This window comes from Mobula hypostoma, chromosome 30, assembly GCF_963921235.1.
Source record: "Mobula hypostoma chromosome 30, sMobHyp1.1, whole genome shotgun sequence".
Taxonomy (NCBI): Eukaryota; Metazoa; Chordata; class Chondrichthyes; order Myliobatiformes; family Myliobatidae; genus Mobula; species Mobula hypostoma.
The window spans coordinates 5,426,062-5,451,906 of NC_086126.1; the positions used below are offsets into that span (position 1 = coordinate 5,426,062).

At 51.3% G+C, this 25,845-nt stretch overlaps 1 protein-coding gene across 3 annotated transcripts in view; it reads right to left on the minus strand.

Moving 5' to 3' along the window:
- Window positions 1-861: 861 nt before the first annotated feature.
- Window positions 862-25,845, minus strand: part of LOC134339527 (equilibrative nucleoside transporter 2-like) — a 36,427-nt gene continuing 11,443 nt past the window's right edge. For all 3 annotated transcript variants that reach the window (XM_063036124.1, XM_063036123.1, XM_063036125.1), the window contains exons 2-13: window positions 25,411-25,467; window positions 23,722-23,803; window positions 23,278-23,429; window positions 20,258-20,397; window positions 17,618-17,752; window positions 14,988-15,085; window positions 14,045-14,123; window positions 11,792-11,901; window positions 11,582-11,687; window positions 9,845-9,930; window positions 7,123-7,319; window positions 862-1,886 (exon numbers count right to left, since the gene is read on the minus strand). In XM_063036124.1, coding sequence (XP_062892194.1) covers window positions 1,775-1,886; window positions 7,123-7,319; window positions 9,845-9,930; window positions 11,582-11,687; window positions 11,792-11,901; window positions 14,045-14,123; window positions 14,988-15,085; window positions 17,618-17,752; window positions 20,258-20,397; window positions 23,278-23,429; window positions 23,722-23,803; window positions 25,411-25,439 — 1,326 coding nt within the window. In that variant the 5' untranslated portion in view covers window positions 25,440-25,467 and the 3' untranslated portion in view covers window positions 862-1,774. The remainder of the gene's footprint in view (window positions 1,887-7,122; window positions 7,320-9,844; window positions 9,931-11,581; window positions 11,688-11,791; window positions 11,902-14,044; window positions 14,124-14,987; window positions 15,086-17,617; window positions 17,753-20,257; window positions 20,398-23,277; window positions 23,430-23,721; window positions 23,804-25,410; window positions 25,468-25,845) is intronic.

Consider the following 25,845-nt stretch of genomic DNA (forward strand, 5'->3'; position numbering starts at 1 on the left):
ATGAACATAGAATTCTCCAACTTCCAGTAATTCCTTCCCCTAACCCTATGTCACTCTGCCCCCTCCCCCAGCTGCCTATCACCTCCCTCATGGTTCCGCCTCCTTCTACTACCCATTGTGCTTTCCCCTATTCCTTCTTCACCTTTCCTGCCTCCCCTCCATCTTTCCCCTTACTGGTTTTTCACCTGGAACCTACCAGCCTTCTCCTTCCCACCCTCCCTATAGGGCCTCTGCCCCTTCCCCCTTCAGTCCTGACGAAGGGTTCTGGCCCGAAACGTCGACCGATCGTTTCCACGGATGCTGCCCGACCTGCTGAGTTCCTCCAGCGTGTTGTGAGTGTTGCTTTACAAGGATGCTGCCTGGATTGGGGAGCATGCCTTGTGAGAATAGGTGCAGTGAACTCGGTCTTTTCTCCTCGGAGCGACGGAGAATGAGAGGTGACCTGATCGAGTTGTACAAGATGATGAGAGGCATTGATCGTGTGGACAGTCAGAGGCTTTTTCCCAGGGCTGAAATGGCTAACAGAAGGGAGCACAGTTTTAAAGCGTTTGGAATTAGGTACCGAGGCGACGTCAGGGGTAAGTTTTCTCACACAGAGAGTGGTGGGTGTGTGGAATGCACTGCCAGCAAAGGTGGTAGAGGCAGATACAATAGGGTCTTTTGAGAGACTCTTAGATAGGTACATGGAGCTTAGAAAACTAGAGGGCTATGCGGTAGGGAAATTCTAGGCAGTTTCTAGAGTAGGTTACATGGTCAGCACAACATTGTGGGCCGAATGGCCTGTAACGTGCTGTAGATTTCTATGCTCACTGTATGTTTTAATAGATAAATCAGAATCTGAATAATTCAGTTACAAAGGCACACAATCCAATAATTCTTTTTTATTAATTTAGAATATATATATATTAAAAAAAAAGACAAGTACAGTATTCTGATCCTCTGAGCAATGTAGCCAGAAGGGACTGAACTTCGTGTGGTTCCCTTCATGTCTAACCCTGCCGGCAGGAGCAACAGAGAGGACGTTTGCATCAAGCTGGAGCCGACAGTCTCTCCTTACCCCGATGAGCAGTGTGAGAGGCTGGGATCGGACTCGCGCTTCCCGTGGCTAACTGTCCGACTCCCCTCCCGAGAAAATACTGAGCCGCCGGACAGGCCGGAGGGAGGTCAAGTGAACAGTCGGCCACCCCCCCCCCCACCCCCACCAATCCCCATGGATGCCGCCCGATCCGCCAAGCTCGATTCGCGCTCCGAGATTCCAGCACCTGCAGTCTCGTGAGTGTCCCGCGTCACCCCCTTTCCTCCCGGGGGGGGGAGACTCCTCCAAGGGGGTCAGTTTGACCCGAGACACGTAACCGGACTGCTAGAGACGAGACGGCGGGCGGAGAGAAGCGGTCTGCGATCTCCGAACTGCAGCCGCGGGTTGTAATTTGCATAAGTCCTCGCACTGCAGGCCAACAGCGGGCCAGGTGGGGCGTTGAGAACTCTTCCCCCTCCCCACCCACCCGGGACGGGCGGCATCTCTCAAACGGGCCGCGAGGAAGAGCGCGCCTCTGTTAGGGCTGTTGGGGGGGGGTCAGTCCCTGTGCGCGACTCGGTGGCAAGAGGGTGGGGGCTCGTCAAGAACGGATGCTTGCACGGGAGTCAGGGCGCGGGTGAGATTGGAGAGGGGTGGGGGGGGGGACAGAATCCTGTAAAAACCTTAACACTCTGGCTGCTGGTCTGAGGGGGGTGGGTGAGACACCTGTCCCCACCCCCACAGGGTCACCGCATCCGTTTAAATCATCATCCTGATGGCAAAGGAGAGGGCGGCTCCCAGAGCGAGTCCCAGGGAGAGGAAAAAGGCCATGATTGCCCCAGCCGTCTCTGCGTCCCTGGTGGAGACTTGCCTGTGGAAAGGATGGGGGAAGAAAGGAAAATGTAGTTAGTACCAGAGACAACACCGCCCAAACAAACCAGCCCCTCCGCGACTCGCTGACTAGTCCTGGGAAGCAGTTTGCTCTTTGTCTACTTTGCTGGCATGGATATAACCAAACGCAGATCTGTGTGACTGGCACGGTTCACGTCTATTCGAGATTTGTTTAACATTGTTTCCAGTACTAAAGTGTAAGGGGGAATGAAACAATGGTTACTCCGGATCAGATAATGCACCAAAATAGAAACAAACAAGATAAAGGACGTCACATTAAAAGCTCATTAATGCACAATGAGCAATGAGCATAAGTGCACAAGATAGCTTATTGATCGCCCATAAAGTGACGCTGGGCACAGGAGTGTCTGTACACAAGGTGACTCTGACAGGAAATGATACAGTGTTGGTGGTTGGGGGGTGTGGAGGGGCGGGTTAGCGGTTGGAGATGTCGATCAGCCTCACTGCTTGGAGAAAGGAACTGTTTTTGAGTCTGGTGGACCTGGTGTGGATGCTATGTAGTCTCCTTCCCGATGGGAGTGGGACACACAGTCCGTGAGCAGGGTGGGTGGGATCCCTCAGGACGTTCCTGGCCCTAGCCAGCAGCGCCATTTTGTTGAAGTGGAAGGATACATCAGCTCCCAATTGGTCACAATATTCCTGGATTTCAGTGCTTTAAAAGGGATAGAGAGGGCGGAAAAAGGGGAGGAGGGGTGGCATTACTGGTCAGGGATACTGTTACAGCCACAGAAAGGGTGGGTAATGTAGCAGGATCCTCTTTTCAGTCAATATGGGTGGAAGTCAGGAACAGGAAGGGAGCAGTTACTCTACTGGGGGTATTCTATAGGCCCCCTGGTAGCAGCAGAGATACAGAGGAGCAGATTGGGAGGCAGATTTTGGAAAGGTGCAAAAATAACAGGGTTGTTATCATGGGTGACTTTAACTTCCTTAATATTGATTGGCACCTGATTAGTTCCAAGGGTTTAGATGGGGCAGAGTTTGTTAAGTGTGTCCAGGATGGATTCCTGTCACAGTATGTGGACAGGCCGACTAGGGGGAATGCCATACTAGATCTAGTACTAGGTAATGAACCGGGTCAGGTCACAGATCTCTCAGTGGGTGAGCATCTGGGGTACAGTGACCACCGCTCCCTGGCCTTTATAATTATCATGGAAAAGGATAGAATCAAAGAGGACAGGAAAATTTTAATTGGGGAAAGGCAAATTATGAGGCTATAAGGCTAGAACTTGCGGGTGTGAATTGGGATGATGTTTTTGCAGGGAAATGTACTATGGACATGTGGTCAATGTTTAGAGATCTCTTGCGGGATGTTAGGGATAAATTTGTCCCGGTGAGGAAGATAAAGAATGGTAGGGTGAAGGAACCATGGGTGACAAGTGAGGTGGAAAATCTAGTCAGGTGGAAGAAGGCAGCATACATGAGATTTAGGAAGCAAGGATCAGATGGGACTATTGAGGAATATAGGGAAGCAAGAGAGGAGCTTAAGAAGGGGCTGAGAAGAGCAAGAAGGGGGCATGAGAAGGCCTTGGTGAGTAGGGTAAAGGAAAACCCCAAGGCATTCTTCAATTATGTGAAGAAAAAAAGGATGACAGGAGTGAAGGTCGGACCGATTAGAGATAAAGGTGGGAAGATGTGCCTGGAGGCTGTGGAAGTGAGCGAGGTCCTCAATGAATACTTCTCTTCGGTATTCACCAATGAGAGGGAACTTGATGATGGTGAGGACAATATGAGTGAGGTTGATGTTCTGGAGCATGTTGATATTATGGGAGAGGAGGTGTTGGAGTTGTTAAAATACATTAGGACAGGTAAGTCCCCGGGGCCTGACGGAATATTCCCCAGGCTGCTCCACGAGGCGAAGGAAGAGAGTGCTGAGCCTCTGGCTAGGATCTTTATGTCCTCGTTGTCCACGGGAATGGTACTGGAGGATTGGAGGGAGGCGAATGTTGTTCCCTTGTTCAAAAAAGGTAGCAGGGATAGTCCGGGTAATTATAGACCAGTGAGCCTTACGTCTGTGGTGGGAAAGCTGTTGGAAAAGATTCTTAGTGATAGGATCTATAGGCATTTAGAGAATCATGGTCTGATCAGGGACAGTCAGCATGGCTTTGTGAAGGGCAGATCGTGTCTAACAAGCCTGATAGAGTTCTTTGAGGAGGTGACCAGGCATATAGATGAGGGTAGTGCAGTGGATGTGATCTATATGGATTTTAGTAAGGCATTTGACAAGGTTCCACATGGCAGGCTTATTCGGAAAGTTAGAAGGCATGGGATCCAGGGAAGTTTGGCCAGATGGATTCAGAATCGGCTTGCCTGCAGAAGGCAGAGGGTGGTGGTGGACGGAGTACATTCAGATTAGAGGATTGTGACTAGTGGTGTCCCACAAGGATCTGTCCTGGGACCTCTACTTTTCGTGATTTTTATTAACGACCTGGATGTGGGGGTAGAAGGGTGGGTTGGCAAGTTTGCAGATGACACAAAGGTTGGTGGTGTTGTAGATAGTGTAGAGGATTGTCAAAGATTGCAGAGAAACATTGATAGGATGCAGAAGTGGGCTGAGAAGTGGCAGATGGAATTCAACCCGGAGAAGTGTGAGGTGGTACACTTTGGAAGGACAAACTCCAAGGCAGAGTACAAAGTAAATGGCAGGATACTTGGTAGTGTGGAGGAGCAGAGGGATCTCGGGGTACATGTCCACAGATCCCTGAAAGTTGCCTCACAGGTGGATAGGGTAGTTAAGAAAGCTTATGGGGTGTTAGCTTTCATAAGTCGAGGGATAGAGTTTAAGAGTCGCGATGTAATGATGCAGCTCTATAAAACTCTGGTTAGGCCACACTTGGAGTACTGTGTCCAGTTCTGGTCACCTCACTGTAGGAAGGATGTGGAAGCATTGGAACGGGTACAGAGGAGATTTACCAGGATGCTGCCTGGTTTAGAGAGTATGCATTATGATCAGAGATTAAGGGAGCTAGGGCTTTACTCTTTGGAGAGAAGGAGGATGAGAGGAGACATGATAGAGGTGTACAAGATAATAAGAGGAATAGATAGAGTGGACAGCCAGCGCCTCTTCCCCAGGGCACCACTGCTCAATACAAGAGGACATGGCTTTAAGGTAAGGGATGGGAAGTTCAAGGGGGATATTAGAGGAAGGTTTTTTACTCAGAGAGTGGTTGGTGCGTGGAATGCACTGCCTGAGTCAGTGGTGGAGGCAGATACACTAGTGAAGTTTAAGAGACTACTAGACAGGTATATGGAGGAATCTAAGGTGGGGGCTTGTATGGGAGGCAGGGTTTGAGGGTTGGCACAACATAGTGGGCCAAAGGGCCTGTACTGTGCTGTACTATTCTATGTTCTATGTTCCCTCAAGTGATGCTGTGTCTTAGTTTGGAGAAAATTAGAAGTCAAACCTTTGAACCTTCATTTGATTTTGAGAAAAGGTGGGGCTCATTTGCTCGTTATTATCATTTGAACTAATTGATAGAATTTTTCCATGATCTAACTGTAAAATTTTTAGTATATTTCCTTTTCTTGCTGGTGGTCTGATGTTTATTCTTAGAGGCTTTTTGTATGACGCATGGCTCCGGGGTTGTACACCTAATGGGTTCTTTTTTCCCCCTCACTTTTCTGCTCAGTAGGTTTTGTTTTTGTTATCACAAAATTTTTTTTCAACCTTTAAGATAATGTCTTTTTTGAGACATTGTAAGTGTTGCTACTTCAATGTACTCAGGTTATTTTTTTTGTATAATACAACAATAAAAAGATGTTCCTGGCCCTTTCCCTGTTCTACCCTGCACCCTGTCACTCAGTTGTCTCAACATCCATCGCCTCTCGGAATGCACTGAGCCAGCAGTGTCCACCAGGGCAGGGAAAATAAAAAATCCACCCCCCCACCAAAAAAAAATTCCTGCCGCATTTCCGCCTGGAACAGCTGATCTTTTATCCTGAATCTGTGGGCCCTGGTCCAATGTGGTGGGGGAGAAACACCCAGAACGTCTACCCGACAGAGTACACACTGCCCCGAACACCCCAGGTAAACCTTGGTTCCGCCTCACCTGAGATATTTCCCCTGCTTTCCCCACATCCCTCACCCCTTTCCCCGACGCTGAGAATCAACACTGGTGTCTGCTGGGGCTCCCTCTGGCGCTCGCTCGGTCTGAAGTCCCTTTGCGGCTCAGATTTTTCTACTTTCCCTCCATTTAGAAGATAGTCACCCCTTCCCATTTCTTCTACCAAAGTGTGTGACCATACACCTCCCGACACTGTATTCCATTTGCAACTCGGTCGCTAATCTCAGTCCTGTAGCCCAGCGGTCCCCAACCACCGGGCCGCGAGGAAACGATACGAGTCCGCTGCACCTTTCCTCATTCCCCGTCACTCACTGTTGAACTTGAACACGGTGTTGCCAACTGTCTCGTATTTGCCAGGACATCCCGTATATTGGGCTAAATTGGTTTGTCCTGTACGGGACCGCCCCTGTCCCGTATTTCCCCTGCTAAGGTAGAGCGTTCCTACGAAACTTTTCGTGCCGAAATGGCGTGAAGCAGAGAAGCAATTACCATTAATTTATACGGGAAAATTTTTTGAGCATTCCCAGACCCAAAAAAAACCTACCAAATAACACATAAAACCGAAAGTAAATAACACTAACATATAGTAAAAGCAGGAATGATATGATAAATACACAGCCTATATAAAGTAGAATTATGTATGTACAGTGGAGTCGGGAAGATGAAGGCAAAACCGATTTGTGGGGGAGAAAATCGGCACGCACGCGCATGCGTACATCACCGGCGCAAGGCTTCATGGTCATTGTAGTCTTTCCTGGGGTAAAGTGTCCCGGGATTTGACTGCTACTTTTGTCCCTAATTTGGGAGTGGGAAAGTTGGCAACCCTAACTGCAAAAGACATGGTGAGGTGAGTTTAACCCTCCCCCCCACCCCCGGTCGGCCGGTCCGCAAGAAGAGTGTCAATATTAAACCGGTCCGTGGTGCCAAAACGGGTGGGAACCTCTGCTGTAGCCAGTACCTGCCCCTCCCGCTGTCTTCGTATTGACTCAAACTTTGCAACAAAGCCACAATTCTGTCACCCACATCACTGACATCTGACCTACTGTGGCGCAGTAAACCTTTCCCTCCATCTCGCACCACACCGCCGCCTCCCCGCCCCCCCCCCCCGATTCCGGCCACCAATCAGGAACTTACTTGGGCGCGTAGCACATGCACAGCGTGACCAGGTACCCGTTGGAGAAGGCGAAGAGGATCATGAAGAGGATGTACCAGCCGTCATGCTGGAAGACGGTAAACCCGTGTAACCGTTCCTTCACGTTGCAGAACACGAAGAGGGGGATGAAAGCCACACGTAGCAGGACCATCACCAACAGAGGGACTCGTCTGCGGGGCTAGGAGACACGAGAACATTAGAAATAGCAGGAGTCGGCCATCCAGCCCATTGAGCCTACCCCACCATTCAATAAGATCATGGCTGATCTGTCTGTAAACTCAGCTCCATCTACCTGCCTCTTCCCCATAACCCTTAATTCCCCTACTATGTAAAAACCTATCGAACTGTTTCTTAAATATATTTAGTGAGGAAGCCTCAACTGCTTCCCTGGGCAGAGAATTCCACAGATTCACCACTCTCTGAGAAAAACAGTTTCTCCTCATCTCCGTCCTAAATCTTCTCCCCTGAATCTTGAGGCTGTGTCCCCTAGTTCTAGTCTCACCTACCAGTGGAAACAACTTTCCTACTTCTATCTTATCTATCCCTTTCAAAATTTTGTATGTTTCTATAAGATCCCCTCTCATTCCTCTGAACTCCAGACAGTATAGTCCCAGGCAACTCAATCTCTCCTCATAGGTCCCTGGAATCAACCTGGTGAACCTCCTCTGCACTGCCTCCAAAGCCAGTATACCCTTCCTCAATTAAGGAGACCAGAACTGCACACAGTACTCCAGGTGCGGCCTCACCAGTACCCTGTACAGTTACAGAATGACCTCCCTGCTCTTGAATTCAATCCCTTTAGCAATGAAGGCCAACATTTCCGTTTGCCTTCTTAATAACCCGTTGCACCTTCAGGCCAACCTTTTTGCCATTCATGCACAAGCACTCCCAAGACCCTCTGCACAACAGCATGCTGCGATCTTTCACCGTTTGAATAATAATCTGCTCTATTATTCCTTCCAAAGTGGATGATCTCGCATTTACCATCTGCCAGACCTTGGCCCACTCGTTTAACCTATCTGTATCCCTCCGCAGACTCTCCGCATCCTCCAGCAGGAACCGGTCACAATCACGGGGGCACCCAACCGTTAGGCGACACCAGAGACGCAGGTCCGATCCTGGCCTTGGGTGCTGCCCGTTGTTATTGTTAATTCAACTCCCCGGGTGAAATATGGGGCAGACTCGACGGGCCGGACGGCCCACTTCTGCTCCCATGTCCTATGGTCTCGGCAAATTCACAAAACAAATACTGGAAGAGCATTAAGGCCACAAGACGTAGGAGCAGAATGAGGCCGTTCGGGCCATCGAGGCTGCCCCACCATTCCATCATGGCTGATTTTCCCCCTCCCCAATCAAGAACCCATCAACCTCTGCCTCAAATATACCCAACGACTGGGTCTCCACAACTGTCCGTGGTAACGAATTCCACAGATTAACCAAGAAATTCTGCCTCATCTCTGTTCTAAAAGGGGGAGGGGGAGGGAACGTCGACTCAGACCACGAGAGGCCTGTGTCGGGCATTTTCACGCCTTACAAGGCGCAGATTGGAAGTCCGTGTGGGGCGCCCCTACTCGCACAGATACTAGAGCAATGTGTGGTTAAGTGCCTTGCTCAAGGGCACAAACACGCCCTAAAAGGACGCCCCTCTATTCTGAGGCTGTGCGCTCTGGTCTTAGATTCCCCCACCCGAGGGAACATCTTCATACCTTCCACCCATCACCTCCCAGCTTCGTACTTTGTCCCCTCTCACCTGGCCTCGCCTATTACCTGCCACCCCCACCCCCCAAATCTTTCTCTGGCTTCTCCTCCCCCCACTTTTCTTTCTGCTCCCGCTGAAGGGTCCCTCGGCCCAGGACCGTCGGCTGTTTATACCCCTGATCTGCCGAGCTCCCCTCGGGGGGGTTTTTGGCTGGGTGTGTGCGAGGAGAGGGGCGAGGCTGAGAAGGGATGTGCGTAGGCAGGAGCCTGCCCGTGCTTGCCTACGAGTCACCGAGCAAGCAGGCAAGGCAAGCAGTAATTGCAAAGGAATTTACGTACAGTTCTGGCTTCCTAGAGGAAGGATGTGGAGGCTTTGGGAAGGGTGGGTGAATAGTTCTTGCTACAAGGTTGGACCAACTTGGATTCTATCTTCTGGAATGGAGCCTGAGGGACAAACAAAATTGCCATGAGACGTAGACAGGGTTGATAAGGTCTTTTTTTTAACCAGAGGGAAAACGACCAATAGTAGAGACTAGAGGTCATGGGTTAAGGGTGAAAGGTGAAACATTTAAAGGGAACCTGAGGGGGAAACGTCTTCTCTCAGGGTACTGCCAGTGGAAGTTCATGGGTCGATGCAAATTTGATTTTTAACATTTAGACCATATTCTCTGTTAAACATCTCCCCTCTCCTACATCCAGACCATAGCCCTCTATGCCCCTCACATCCAGGTACTTGACTTCCCATTCTTTAGCCAGATGGTGGCGAATCTGTGGAATTCTTTGTCACAGGCCAAGTCATTGGGTATATTTAAGGCAGAGGTTGATAGATTCTTGATCGGTCAGGGCATGAAGGGATATGGCGGGGGGGGGGAGGCAGGAGATTGGGGGCTGAGAGGGGGAAAATGGATCAGCCATGATGAAATGGGGTAGAATCGACGGGCCAAATGGCCCAATTCTCCGCTATCACAGCGAAGAGGGGGAAGGAGGTCTGCCGCAAGTACTCACCCACATATAGACAGCGGTAATGCTGCGTCCCAACCAGTCCATGATGTTAAACAGGAGAAAGCAAGCTACTGGAGTGAAGTACTCTTCTGCAGAAGGGAAAATAAACCAGGTGAACAAATATTCTCCACACATAAACACACTACCAATTCTCGCATTTGACCATAAGACGTCATCATTCGGTGCCATGTCGTATGACATCACCATTTGGTGCCATGTCGTATGACATCATCATTCGGTGCCATGTCGTATGACATCACCATTTGGTGCCATGTGGTATGACATCATCATGTGCCGAGTTGTATTATGACAATAGACAATAGGTGCAGGAGTAGGCCATTCCGCCCTTCGAGCCAGCACCACCACTGTGATCATGGCTGATCATCCATAATCAGTATCCCGTTCCTGCCTTCTCCCCATATCCCTTCACTCCGCTATCTTTAAGAGCTCTATCTAACTCTTTCTTGAAAGCATCCAGAGAATTGGCCTCCACAGCCTTCTGGGGCAGAGCATTCCACAGAACCACAACCCTCTGTGTGAAAAAGTTTTTCCTCAACTCCGTTCTAAATGGCCTACCCCTTATTCTTAAACTGTGGCCTCTGGTTCTGGACTCACCCATCATCGGGAACATGTTTCCTGCCTCCAGCGTGTCCAATCCCTTAATAATCTTATGTTTCAATCAGATCCCCTCTCATCCTTCTAAATTCCAGTGTATACAACCCCAGTCGCTCCAATCTTTCGACATATGGCAGTCCTGCCATCCCGGGAATTAACCTCATGAACCTACGCTGCACTCCCTCAATAGCAAGAATGTCCTTCCTCAAATTTGGAGACCAAAACTGCACACAGTACTCCAGGTGTGGTCTCACCAGGGCCCTGTACAGCTGCAGAAGGACCTCTTTGCTCTTATACTCAATTCCCCTTGTTATGAAGGCCAGCATGCCATTAGCTTTCTTCACTGCCTGCTGTACTTGCATGCTTGCTTTCAGTGACTGATGAACAAGGACACCCAGATCTCATTGTACAATTGACGTGGGCGATCCTGGTCACATGACCATGATTGTTCTGGACAAAGTTTTCTACCGAAGTGGCCTTCTTCTGGGCGGAGTCTTTATAAGACAGGTGACACCCAGCCGTTGTCAATACTCTTCAGAGATTGTCTGCCTGGTGTCAGGACTTGCGATATGCACCAGCTGCTCATACAGCCACCCACCACCAGCAGCCATAGCTCCCGTGTGACTCTGCTACACCTTGCCCCAGGGTGAACTGCAGGCTAGCGGAGGGAAGGAGACCCTTACACCTCCTCTGGTAGAGATGCATCTCTATCCTGCTACCCAAGACGTAAGGCATGGGAGCAGAATTCGGCCACTTTGCCTACAGTGTTAGCTCTGCCAGATCATGGCTGATTCAATATCCCCCTCAGCCCCCTTCTCCTGCCTTTTCCCCGGGGAAAGGGAACACACGATCCCCCCAGTGACCGCCTGGGTTCCCCCGCCCCCCCCACCCCCGGGTGCTCCGGTTTCCTCCCCCATTCCGAGCGAGGGTAGTCACACGAGTGGGCTCCACCTGGCATAGTCCCCACTAGCTTCGGCGCACAGAGCTCGCCTTCGAATCTTTCGCCTGTACCGCCCCCGACGCGCTGAGGCGACAGAACGACACGCCGAGAGCTTCCTCCCCCCCACAATGACATGTAGGTACAAATGGCAGACCAAACGATCGACTTCGCCGGTTAATACTCACTCCACTGGCCCTCCTCCATCTGTGAGCTGACCTTCGCTGTAATGGCGGGGAACACCGACAGGGTGACCGTGAAGACGAGGCAGGTGGAGATCGCAGTCATCCAGATCTGTGGGGGGGGGGCAGGGGGAGAGGAGAGGTCAGTCACTGGCAGCCTCACCGCAGGTGTCTCCGGACAGAATGGTGCACGTCACCTCCACCCTCCCCTCTCACCTTGCTGAACACTTTCAATAGGCTGGAGGTCTTTTCCACTTTGTCCTGGCCGTCTTCGAGACTGATCAGCGATGCCTCGCCTTTTATCTTCTCTTTGCTTTTGTTCTCGTCTAGAGAAGATAAACGCGAGGAAGGACGATTAAAAACAAATACGAGACTGTGTAGGAGCCAGGTATCTGTTTGCGATCCACTTTGTATTCTGTGTTGTGCGTTTACTGGGGGGGGGGGGGTGGCGTAGTAAAAGCGAAGGGAATAAGTCTCGTATTCATGTTTTCTTCATTGTACCGGGGACCGACGGCGGTCGCGTCTTTTTTTGACCGCTCAACCAAAGCTTAGCTTACGCTTGCGTAGGCTTAAGCTTCATCGCTTCAAGATTGTACGTTTGCTAATTGAGGATCGAACGCATATCCTCGATTTTTGGAGCAATCATTATTGGAGCAGAGGGCGCATCACGTATGTGTAGCAAATCCGCTGGCAGCGGCCGTTGCTTTGGTTTTGGTCTGGTGGGGTTCACTGGAAAATGGGCCGCCATTGGGAAGATCCAAGGGGCAACGTAGAACAGTACAGGCCCTTCAGCCCACGATGTTGTGCCAACCCTTAACCTACTCCTAGATCAATCTAGCCCTTCCCTCCCACAGAGCCCTCCATTTTGTCTCTCATCCACGTGCCTAAGAGTCTCTTAAATGTCCTTAATGTATCTGCCTCGACCACCAATTTGTTCCACACATCCAACGTTCTGTGTAAAAAAAAACAACTTCTGAAACCCCTCCATACATCTAAAAGTTATGCCTCTTTCCCCCTTTTAAGCTTTTCCCACCTTGGGGAAGAAGTCTCTGGCTATCCACTTGATCCGTGCCTATGATCATCTTGTACACCTCTCATCCTCCTTCACTCCAGAGATAAAAGCCCTCGCTTGCTCGACCTGTCCTCATAAGATACGCTCTCTAATCCAGGCAGCATCCTGGTGAATCTCCTCTGCACCCTCTCCAAAGCCTCCACATCGTTCCTACGATGAGGTGACCAGAACTGAACACAATACTCCCAGTGTGGTCTGACCAGGGTTTTATAGAGCGGCAACATTACCTCACGTCTTAACCATCCTATCAACTCAATTTGTAACCCCAGTCCCCTTACGGGATACACACGGGGGTACGCCAGACGCCACTCAGCTCAGCAGCCCCCCTCAGTTAGCCGGTGGGAACTACAAGTGCTCATCATAGAAAATTTCCTGATGATACACACACACATCTGTCAGATGCCATCAACGCCCAGGTCTGGGTTTTAACTTAGAACACAGAATAGTACAGCACAGTACAGGCCATTCGGCCCACAATGTTGTGCCGACCCTCAAACCCTGCCTCCCATATAAGCCCCCACCTTAAATTCCTCCATATATCTGTCTAGTAGTCTTTTAAACTTCACTAGTGTATCTGCCTCCACCACTGACTCAGGCAGTGCATTCCACACACCAACCACTCTCTGAGTAAAAAACCTTCCTCTAATATCCCCCTTGAACTTCCCATCCCTTACCTTAAAGCCATGTCCTCTTGTATTGAGCAGTGGTGCCCTGGGGAAGAGGCGCTGGCTATCCACTCTATCTATTCCTCTTAATATCTTGTACACCTCTATCATGTCTCCTCTCATCCTCCTTCTCTCCAAAGAGTAAAGCCCCAACTCCCTTAATCTCTGATCATAAACTTCATGCCCAAACACACGAGAAGGACCCCTCCTTCCTTCCTCCCTTGACGGCCTAGCACGTGGTTTGTCTGAGGGGGCGGGGCAGCTGCTTTGTGCAGAGCAAGATCCCGCCGAGGCAAAATTTCAACAGGAAAACTTAAAAGGGGGCGGATCCGATCCCAGTCTGTGACTCACTTCTGGGATCGAATCTGTTGTTGGGTGTCAAGGATGCACACTGACCCTCACGGGGGGGGGGGGGGGAAACAGGTCGCACGTCCGTTAACAGGGAGGGGACACTCTCATACAGTGCAGTGCCCCTCCCCCGGGAAAATTATCCCGGATTTAAAAATCAGGATCAAATTCGCCATCTTCCCACTGGAGACCGTAGTGGAAATGTGTTTTTGTGGGGGGGGGGGTGGGAAAAACAAGTCATAATTGAGGAGTTTAGTGAAGGAATGGTGGGGCTGACGGGGATATGAGGAGGGTCAGAGACCCCAGAGGGATCCACGAGGGGGTGGGGGAGGTCAGGGACCCCACAGGGGTGCATGGGGAGGGGTCAAGATGAGGCACACTTACCACTGGACAGCAGCTCTGTGTTGCTTTCTTTTGTAGGGGGCATCTGCTGACTTTTGGCGAAGTGGTACTTTGCAAATTCCTGCAACAGGGAACCGGCGAACATCGGTGAGGCACGCGGGGAAAGCAAAGGTCCGGGATTCAGTTCCGCGCTGTCGCGGAGAGCCGAGCAGGGCCGGGAGGCCAGCTGGCCCATCCAGACTCTCGCCGGCCCCTCTCCCTTCTCAGGTTCCCCGCCGCTTCTCCCAACTCGTAGCCCGGGGGGACCGGAAACCTCCGGGAAGCTCTTGTCGCACTGGTGTTCCCAGTCACCGACTGCCGTACAGCAACGTTAGCCCCTCTCCCCCTTCCGGTTTAAGCAGCCCACTTTCTCCCCCCCCCCAACCACCCCTGTATCCGTGTCTGGGGCCACTCCGGTCAATGTCCCAGAGGATTTACCCAACTGCGAGGAAGGCAAGTGGAGGAGACTTGGCACATCGCCAAAAACAAAAACTCCAGCGAATTTCTGCGGACGCACCGCGGGGAGCATTCTGATTGGTCACGCCGCTGTCTGGTGTGGAGGGGCCGCTGCAGGGGGGTTTAAGCTTGGCCAGCACAGACCTCACTATCATTGAGGACATTGCTACAAGGCCACGGGGGTAGACGGATGGGGGACATCTTGGATCAAGAGGAGAGGGAAATACTGCTGGCGTTTCGGCCAGTGTCAGTAGCTTCCTCTCTGGTTTTCACTACGGTCGATCATACAAGTCCCGGGTGGGGACTCGGGAATACCGTCACACTCAACGTGGAAGTATTCGTCAGTGCTGTTTCCATAATAATCTTGTTTGACCAGTCAGGATTGTCAGCCCCGAGCTGATTCCCTGAACCGGCCAGACCTCTCCTAGTCTGACCTCCGCTCTCTGGCCCGAGCCGAACGGCGAGGGAAGACTGGGGCCGTTAAACTCACCAGTCGAGGCAAGATGAAGTAAAGTATGATGGTCAGGAAGATCACCAGACAGGGAGTGATGAAGTAGCCGAGGGCTGTGGCTTCCTTACTCACACCGCCTGCAGAGAAACCACAAGTCCATAAGACACGGGAGCAGAGCCAGGCTATTCAGCCCATCTAGTCTGCTCCTTTCCCACTCAACCCCATTCTCCAGCCTTCTCCCCGTGACCTCTGAGAAGTCCTGACTAATCACGAACCCGTCAATCTCCGCTTTACACATACCCAGCGACTTGGGTTCGAAGTGCTTTCATTACTAAAGTATGACACAACCTTGAGATTTGTCCCCTGATGGGCAGCCACCAAACAAAGACACCCAAAAGAACCCATTAAAAAAAAACGATTAATGCCCAATACAGTGGGGGGGGGGGGTCCTGAGAGAGAGAGACAGACAGACAGACAAACTTGGCAAAGAGCATTCAGAACAAAAATGAGTCCATAGACATGGAGGAGGGCCATGGAGAGTGGAGTTAGCGTCACAGAGAGGTGAGTGGAACTGGGCCGACCCTCGCCCCCCTCCGGTCCTGACACCCTGCCTTTTCAAACCCTCTGGCCCGACGTTTACATTGTCCAAACGCCGGCTCATCCCTCGCTCTAGGACCCAATCCCATCCATACGATTATTAAGGATTATTAATAATAATAATTAATAATATTAGTAATTAATAACACAGTAATAATAATCCCTTGATTATTAGTCCCTTAATAATTATTATTATTAATAATGATTATTAAGGGATTGGACACGCTGGAGGCAGGAAGCATGTTCCCAGTGTTGGGGGGAGTCCAGAACCAGAGGCCACAGTTTAAGAATAAGGGGTAGGCCATTTAGAACGGAGTTGAGGAAAAACTTTTTCACACAGAGGGTTGTGGTTCTGTGGAATGCTCTGCCCCAGAAGGCAGTGGAGGCCAAGTCTCTGGATGCTTTCAAGAAAGAGATGGATAGAGCTCTTAAAGACAGCGGAATCAAAGGTTATGGGGAGAAGGCAGGAACTGGATACTGATTGTGGATGATCAGCCATGATCACAGTGAGTGGCGGTGTTGGCTCGAAGGGCCGAATGGTCTACTCCTGCACCTACTGTCTATTGATACGCTCTGGACTCTGAATCCCGCCGGCAACAGATTCCACAGACTCAGCACCCTCCGGCTAAAGAAACCCACACCCCCCCAATCTCTGCTGTAAAGGGACGTCTAAAGAGAGAGCCTGTGGCATGTCGAATACCGGGTGAAACGTGAAGTCTTTGGGGTATCTGCAGGTCTGTGTCTTTGCTGTTGTTTTGCTCATGCTTGAGTGCTCGGTGGGGTTGCCGATGATTGTGTTTTGCCGGTGGGTGGGGGGGGGGATCATTGCTTGCTGCCACTTAAGCGCGGGAGGGAGGGGAGCTGGAGCGGGGGGGACTTTGGGGTTCTTACGTTTAACTGTTGTTCATTCTTTAGGGCACTCCTCTGTTTTCGTGGACGTTTGTGAAGAAAAACTATGTCAAGGATGTATATTGTATACGTTTCTCTGACATTAAATTGACCTTTGAACCTTCTATTCTGAGGCTGTGCCCTCTGTCACCCCCCCCGCAACCTTTGTCGCCCTTACTAATCATATGTGACGTGTACGTGAGTCGTACGAGAGGTGACTTGACAGAGGTGTACAAGATGACAAGAGGCACAGATCGAGTGGCCAGGGACAGCCAGACATTTTCCCCCAGGATGGAAACGGGCTAAGACAAGGGGGACGGGAGTGAAGTTAAGGGAGGGGATGTCAATGTCAAAGACAAATTATTTTTTTCACATTCCCCTCCCTCACAGAGAGCATTAGGTGAGTGGAAGAGGCAGATACGTTAGGGGCAAATTAAGAGACTTAGAGACACACATACATGGGAGGGAAAAGTCAGATTATTCTTAAGAGTAGGATAAAATGCCGGCACACTGTGGGCCAAAGGGCCCGTGCGACGAGGTGCCTGGATGGTTAAGGTAACAGACTGCTAACCCACTGTGTCCTGCGGGCTGGGTTCCAATCCCACCTTCGTTGGTTCCCTCCAGGGGTTGCAGTGGTCAGCGCCCCTCCCTACGTACCAATTAGGGTTAGTAAGTTGTGGGGGGGGGGTACTATATTGGCGTTGGAAGTATGGTGACACTTGTGGGCCCCCCAACCCTCCCAACAGCACCCCCACGGACCGTGCTGGCCGTCGATACAAACGACCCATCTCACCGTGGTTTCGACGTACCCGCACCACCCTCTGAATGAAGAAGCTCCCCTTACATATTTCACCTTTCACCCTTGACCTATGACCCTCAGCACCAGTCTCACTCAACCTAAGGCGGGGGCAAGGCCTGCTTGCAATTACCCCTCATGATTCTGTATACCTCTGTCACATCTCCCCTTCATCCGGGTGGGAGGGGAGAGGTTTCACAGGAACTTGAGGGGCAATTTTTACCCGTTGGCATACGGAACGAGCTGCCAGAGGAAATGGGGGAGGCACAGAGCGTGGGGGGGGGGGGAGGGCAGAAGCAGACTCCTGGAGACGGGCACCGCAGTTGGCAAAGCCCAGGTGTGCGATTTTATGATCCTGAAGCAAAAAAAAAAATTCGAGATAACTTACTTATTTTGGCCAATATAGCCGCCAGCGCGGCAAATATCCCGGCTACGCCCTGGCCGCTCATGAAGACGCTGCTGTACTTTGCGGGCAAGAGTCCGATCAGTCCAAACAAGCTCCCCTGTAAGACTGCGCCGAAGGCTGGAGGAATCAGGAAAGAGGGATTAGTCTTACCACCATTTTTTCTTGTGATCGCCGGACCCTACTGGGCACTGGGAATACCAAAACCGCCCAGTCCGGTTCATTGGAGGAGCTGCGTGGTTCGTTGCACAAACCAGACCCTCGTGCCTCCCGCGGGGGGGGGGGGAAGAGAGTCGAGGCGCAACGTCCATGCTGGGTTGGGAGCAGGCCCGCTCTCCCATCGGCGCTGCCCTCCAGTGCTCGCTCCCTGGAAGACAAGCTGGATTGCCGTCGCCTGCAGCTGACTCGTCGCGAGATGAGGAACTGCTGCGGGCTTGTCCTTGCAGAAACATGGCTCCAGGACAACATCTCATGCACCGTCGATCTCATGCACCGTCGATCTACAGTCGATGATGCTCGGGGATTTCTGACTGTTTCTGTTATGTGACTGCATGTACTGCATTTTGTACCTTGGCCCTCAACCATTCCGGCCCCTGAACGTCACTCACCCCAACAATGAACTTTCTACAACCCATGGACTCACTTCCAAGGGCTCGTATTCTCGATATTTATTGCTTATTCATTAGTAATAATATTATTTTATTTTTGTACTTGTGCAATTTGTCCTCTGCATCCTGGTTGCCTGTTGCTCTTGTGTGTAGGCTTTACTGATCCTGTACTTTGTACTTACTGTGAATGCCCACAAGTAAATGAAACTCAGGCGACCTACATGTCCTTTGAAAATAAATTTACTTTGAACTTTGAGGAATGATATTTCATTTAGCCATAGACATGTGTATGGTAGAATGGCAATTGAACTTTGAGGAATGGTATTTCATTTAGCTGTCTATATAGTTAGGGTTGAATGGTAATTGAACTCTGAGGAATAGTGTTTCATTTAGCTGTATACATAGTTATGGTTGAATGGTATTTGATCTTGAACTTGGGAATTCCAGAGTCTCTAGCTCTCAAGTCTGTACATTGACCCCATAAGTGTGTGCATTTCCTCCGGGTGCTCTGGTTTCCTCCCACAGTCCAAAGATGTACCGGTTCGTAGGTTAACTGGTCATTATGAATTGTCCCATCAGGAACAGCTATTACCCTACAACCATCGGGCTCCTGGACCGTCACAGGCAACTCCACTCATCTCAACACCGGGCCGATCCCACAACCAGCAGACTCACTTTCAGGGGGACTCTTTACAACTCCTGTTCTCTGTATGATTTTCTCATTGGCACATGCCGATGGGCAGAGGGACTTGGGAGTGCTTGTGCATGAATCACAAAAAGGCGGCCTGCTGGTGCAACAGGTTATTAAGGCGGCAAACGGAAAGTTGGCCTTCATTGCTAGAGGGATGCACCTGGAGTACTGTGTGCAGTTCTGGTCTCCGTACTTGAGGAAGGGTATACTGGCTTTGGAGGCCGTTCACCAGGTTGATTCCAGGGATGAAGGGGTTAACCTATGAGGAGAGATTGAGTCGCCTGGGACTATACTCTCTGGAGTTCAGAAGAATGAGAAGGGATCTTATAAAAACATAGAAAATTTTGAAAGGGATAGATAAGATAGAAGTAGGAAAGTTGTTTCCATTGGTAGGTGAGACTAGAACTAGGGGACATTACCTCAAGATTCAGGGGAGAAGATTTAGGACGGAGATGAGGAGAAACTGTTTTTCCCAGAGAGTGGTAAATCTATGGAATTCTCTGCCCAGGGAAGCAGTTGAGGCTACCTCAGTAAATATATTTAAGATACAGTTAGATGGGTTTTTACATAGTAGGGGAATTAAGGGTTATGGGGGAAAGCTGAGTTTACGGACAGATCGGCCATGATTTTATTGAATGCCAGGGCAGGCTCGATAGGCCGGATGGCCTACTCCTGCTCCTATTTCTTATGCACGTTGGTCACTTGCCAGTTCTTATATACAGTTTTTTTTCTTTATAAACTGTATTTACTGTGAATGCTCACAAGAAAATGAATGGAGGCCCAATGACTTGGCCTCCTCAGCCCTTTGTGGGAACAAGTTCCACAGGCTCACCCCCTCGGGCTAAAGAAGTATCTGTTCTAAATGGACGACCCTTCATTCTGAAGCTGGTGCTAGACTCCCCCCCCACCCCCCCCACTACAGGAAACATCCTCTCCACATCCACTTTATCTAGGCTTTTCAATATTCGCCAAGTCTCAATGAGATTCCGCCCCCGCCCCATTCTTCTAAACTCCAGCGAGTGCAGGCCCAGAGCCTTCAAACCCACCCCATAGTTTAACCCTTTCATTCCCAGCAGAAACAAGCCACCACAACCTCTCCTCACAGCAGGGGGTTAATGGTAGGGGTCCACGGCATTTAAAAAAAACAAAAAGTCAGTAAACCCCTTCCTCACAGTCACCACAACTAATAGAACGAGCCTTTTTTAAAAAAAAACAACTCTGCCTTGCCAGGAATTGAACCCACACCCCTCGTGCCACTGGGAGTTCAGCTGCTAACCCGGCAGCCTAACCACTGCGCCACCAGACCCACACGTCCTGGGTACTCACAGTTAATGAACCATATTGTGGCCATGGTAGTCATGAAGAAGGCGAGGGGTTCCATCGTTATCTTGACCAGCACCGTGGTCAGCATGAAGAGGATCAAAATCCCAAACAAGCTGCCGGCAATCCGGGCATTCTGCGGGACCCTGTGCAAATGGAAACAGCAATCTGAATCAGTTCACCGTCAAGGTCGGGAAAATCTGTTAACTTTGCGGAAGCAGTACAAAGCGATTCACGGTAATATATAAAAAGAAACCTGTGAATTACAGTATAGATACATTTAGGCATCTGTTAGTCTCGCGAGACCATGGATTTGCGCCTTGGAGGGTTTCCAGGGTGCAGGCCTGGGCAAGGTTGTATGGAAGACCGGCAGTTGCCCATGCTGCAAGTCTCCCCTCTCCACGACACCGACGTTGTCCAAGGGAAGGGCATTAGGACCCATACAGCTTGGCACCGGTGTCGTTGCAGAGCAATGTGTGATTAAGTGCCTTGCTTAAGGACACAACACACTGCCTCAGCCAAGGCTTGAATTAGCGACCTTCAGATCACTAGACCGACGCCTTAACCACTTGGCCACACACCAAATATTTAACTATTTAAAAATAAGTCGTGCAAAAATACAAATAAATATAGGGAGGTAGTGTTCGTGGGTTCAATATCCATTCAGAAATCGGTCGGCAGAGGGGAAGGAGCTGTTCCTGAATCGTCAAGTGTGTGTCTTCAGGCTCCTGTACCTCCCCATTGACGGTAACAACTGACGTGTGGCACAGTAGCGTAGTGGTCTGCACGACGCTTTACAGAACCGGCGATCCGGGGTTGATTCCCGCCGCTGCTGTGGGGGGTTTGTACGTTCTCTCCCCCCCCACCCCGTGACCGCGTGGGTTTCCTCCGGGTGATCCGGTTTCCTCCCACGGTCCAAGGGTAGGCTAGCCGGTCATTGATTAGGTTGGGATTAAACTGGGGGACTGCTGGGTAGCCCTGTTCTGTGCTGAATCTCAACAAGCAAAGAAAAATGCTAGAATTTATGAAAAACTACACACAAACAAAAGAAGACAAACTGAAAACAATCTTTTAAAAACACCGAGCCCATCAAAACCAATGCGGACGCTTTGACCCATTGGAAGTTCCCAGAAAATTTATCCTGCAAGAATGTGCACGTCACCGTATACAACCCGGAGATCCACTTTCTTGCAGGCATTCGCAAAGAAGTACAATAAAATCACCTGCACACGAAGACTGACAAGTGACTGGCATGCAAACAGAAAAACAGGCAAACAGCACAAAATAAACAGTTAATAACTAATCGTGACAACCATGACTTGTAAAGAGTCCTTGAAAGTGAATCTGAAGGTCAAAGAATGAGGTCAGTGTACAGGTGGGTGAAGTTATCCACGCTGGATTGGGAACCTGACGGTTCAGGGCTATGGCTTAGCCCTGCCACCTCACACCCGGCTTCCTGCCTGGGCAGCGATCGCATGATTATTGTGGGGCCGGGAGCCACGTGGAGGGGGTTTCCAGCGAGGAGTGTCGATAAAGACTAGTCTCGTGGAGCGGTACAGGTACAAGAACACCCCTCTCGGCTCACAGTGCTGAAAACGACAACCAGCTGAAACTCAGTCTCGTCCCGTACGCGATCCCCACGGCTCATCACAGAAACCAGCCTCCCCTCCGTGGGCTCTATTGACACCTCTCTCTGCCTCGGTAAAGCAGCCAGCCAGCGCAATCAAAGACCCCCCCCACTGTCCCGGGACAGTCTCCCTTCTCCCTCCTCCCATCAGGCAGAAAGGTGGGGGCTACTGCACCGAATCAAAGTAAGTCGTAAACTCAGTCAGCTGCATCATGGGCACTGGCCTCCGTAGTATCCAGGACATCTCCGAGGAGCGATGCCTCAGAAAGGCTTCGGGCTCCTGTACCTCCTCCCTGATGGTAGCAACGAGAAGAGGGCAGGTCCTGGGTGGTGGGGGTCCTTAATGATGGACGCTGCCTCTCTGAGGCATCGCTCCTTGATACTGAGGCTCATGACCATGAAGGAGGTGACTGATTTTACACCCCTCCTCACAAGACAAAGAACCCCAATATTACACATTGAAAACAATAGACCCTCCAGACAACCAGTACAGATAGGTATATGGGGGCGGGGGGAGGGAGAGAGGGAGAGAGGGGAGAGGGAATGAAGGAGAGCGGCAAGGGCGAGAAAGGAAGGACAGGAGGGGGAGGGGAGGACGGGAGGAGGGGAGGAGGGGAGGACGGAGAGGGGAGGACGGGAGAGGGGAAAACGGGAGGATGGGAGGAGGGGAGGACGGGAGGATGGAGAGGGGAGGACGGGAGGACGGGAGGAGGGGAGGAGGGGAGGACGGGAGGAGGGGAGGACGGGAGGAGGGGAGGAGGGAGGACGGGAGGGGGGAGGACGACGGGAGGGGGGAGGACGGGAGGACGGGAGGGGGGGAGGACGGGGGGGGACGGGAGGGGGGAGGACGGGAGGAGGGGAGGACGGGAGGAGGGGAGGACGGGAGGAGGGGAGGAGGGGAGGACGGGAGGAGGGGAGGACGGGAGGAGGGGAGGACGGGAGGAGGGGAGGAGGGGAGGACGGGAGGAGGGGAGGACGGGAGGAGGGGAGGACGGGGGAGGAGGGGAGGAGGGGAGGACGGGAGGAGGGGAGGACGGGAGGAGGGGGGAGATGGGGAGAGAGGGAGTGTGTGTGCAGGAGAGAGAGGAAGGTGAAGAGGAAAGTAGAGAAGCACAGAGAGAGACAGAGGTAACAAGCAAATTGTGCCAACCATAAAAGCAAGCAGACAGCATTCACACCTGAAGTTCACAACGCCGGGCATCACTGCAGCCGACGCAGAAGCCCACCCGTTGCAGGCCTGAGCCTCCGTGACCAGCCCGACCCTGGCCTCCGGCCCTGACCGCTTCGACCTCCAACCGTCAACTGCTGCGAGCATCGTTTCTTGCTCTGCCCGTGCATCCGTGTACTTGTAAAGACGGGGCAGTGTACCGGGGGTGGGGGGGGTTAACATGTACCGTACCTGGGGTACAGGATGGAGTTCAGGCAGGTGAAGAGTAGCAGAGGGAGCATAGCGAGCAGGGTCATCCAGTTCGCGAAGCGCCAGTGGTCGGCAATCGGTTCCGTCCCGTTCCTGGAAGCAGAGATGTTCCCGGACAGCCGGTCCTCAAAGTACTTCAGAGACGTACGAGGTAAAGAAATCGGAGACGTTGACATGAGTAAGTAATTCACAATGCAATTCAAAGAAAACAATGCTGGCTGATCTTTTATCTCAAGATTACATTCCTGCTCTCGATTCTCCCCGATACCTTTCGGTGTCCTCACTCTTTCAAGTATTAAGTTAGTTGTCCCTGCCTTTGGTGGAAGAGAAATTCACTGACTCGCGTGGGGATTTTAATCCTGAATGCCTCTCATCTTGAAACTACGACAGCCACCCCCTCCCAGCTCCCCGCTTTGTGTTACTCACGGGAATAGAGTTTATGAAGAAATTCCACGGAAGCAAAGTTCCCAAGCCGAGGACGAAGAAGATGATCTGGACGATAAAGAACCTAAGATTTAAAACAAAACAAGAAAAAAATTGGGTTTCACAGGAGGCAGGGCATGTTAAATATCACGGCTCCCCCCCCACCCCAAATAGCGGCGTTGCGGTTCGCTGGGAGTTCAGAGTTCGATCCCGGTGAGGCCTGAAAGGAGTTTGTATGTTCTCCCCGTGGCCGCGCGGGTCAGTAGGTTAATGGGTCACTGTAAATTGCCCTGCGATCCGGCGAGGGTTAAACAGGCGTGTTGCTGGCTCGTTGGCCCCGCTGACTCTCTAAAATGGGGACTTAGGAAATAAAACCACCGGCGGATAAATCGACACCTTTCGGTGGGTAAAAGCACACACCCACACCTCACTCATTAAGCTATTTAGTTATCTCCAGCTGTCGAGGACAATTTCCCTGGCTTCTGGTAGGTATTTCAGTCCCGGGTGTCTTGCAGAGTGCAAGAGATTTGTTAAGGACACAGACGCACAACGTGACCTGCCGTCTACAAGGAGTGGGCTCTCCGCGCCCCCCCCCCGGGTGCTCCCGTTTCCTCCCGAGTTACCTCAGGGTCGGCGCCGGGAGCCGTGCAGCGACGCTTGGCCGACCCAGAGTCCAAGATCGGCAGCCTCCTTGCGCGAACCAGGCTGATACCCGCTCACCGTTCCGGGCGAGTCGCCAAGAGTCAGCAAACAAGGGCTTTACAGCAGGGGGTTTCAATGCCCCAGACGCCGTACAGTGAACCCAGGTGTCCGTAGACCCCAGGTCGGGAACCCCTGTTTGGTAGGGGGCGCAAGGGGCAATTATGTACCTGGGGGGGGGGCGGCCCCTGGCATGGAATGAGCTGGTTGAGGCAGGCACGTTAACAACTTTGTCGGGACATCTTCGAGGAGTGATACCTCAGAAAAAAGGGCCCCCACCACCCAGGACACGCCCTCTTGTCACCACTAACATCAGGTACACGCTGGAGGCAGGAAATATGTTCCTGATGTTGGGGGAATCCAGAATCGGAGGCCACAGATTGAGAATAAGGGGTAGGCCATTTAGAACGGAGTTGAGGAAAAACTTTTCCACACGGAGGGTTGTGGATCTGTGGAATGCTCTGCCCCAGAAGGCTGTGGAGGCCAATTCTCCGGATTCTTTCAGGAAAGAGTTAGGTAGAGCTCTTAAAGATAGCGGAGTGAAGGGATATGGGGAGAAGGCAGGAACTGGATAGTGATTGTGGATGATCAGCTATGATCACAGTGAATGGTGGTGCTGGCTCGAAGGGCTGAATGGCCTACTCCTGTACCTATTGTCTATTGTACTGAAGGCACACGCTCATCGATTCAGGAACAGCTTCTTCCCCTGACGTTGAACAGAGAAACACCACCTCCATACTTTAAAATTCTATTTTTGCACTAAAGTAACTATTTAATAAATACACTTAATTCACAGTTTTTTTTTATTATGTGCTGCCGCAAAGACAACAATCTCACGACAGATGCCGGGTGATATTAGATCTGATTCGGATTTGTATGTGGGCCAAAATATTAAACTGGGGAACTTTTGGACCAGTTGGGGAGAACGGAGCCATTCCAAACCAAACGGGACCCCGGGCAAGGAGGTTACAGGCGAACACGAAAAGTTCTTACTTGTCTTTGGGGCTGGTCTTCAGATCCATCTTCCTGACCCTGGGAGTCGCTCAGCAGCTGTGGGGTGGGAAGAGGCAGCCATTATAAATTGGGCACAGCTGGCCGTGACCCGAGTTCGATTCCGACCTCTGGCACTGTGCCTCTGTCTACACAGGCGTGACAGTGTTTACACTCTCCTTGTGTTCAGCACACACTTCCCTCCCCCCACCCCCCCACACACACACACACACACACACACATCGGGTTCATCGGCCCCTGTCGTGTGGGGAAGGGAAACGACGGGGAACTTCCAAAGTTTTGCGAAGTCCTGTGATTCAGGACCCTCAGCTTTCCAGCCCGGGAATTCTCTCCTCTTACCCCACAAGCATTGGGCAGACGATTTTTTAAAAAAAAACTTCAAAACCTCCCCCCACCCCCCCAGGGTTAAGGGCACCT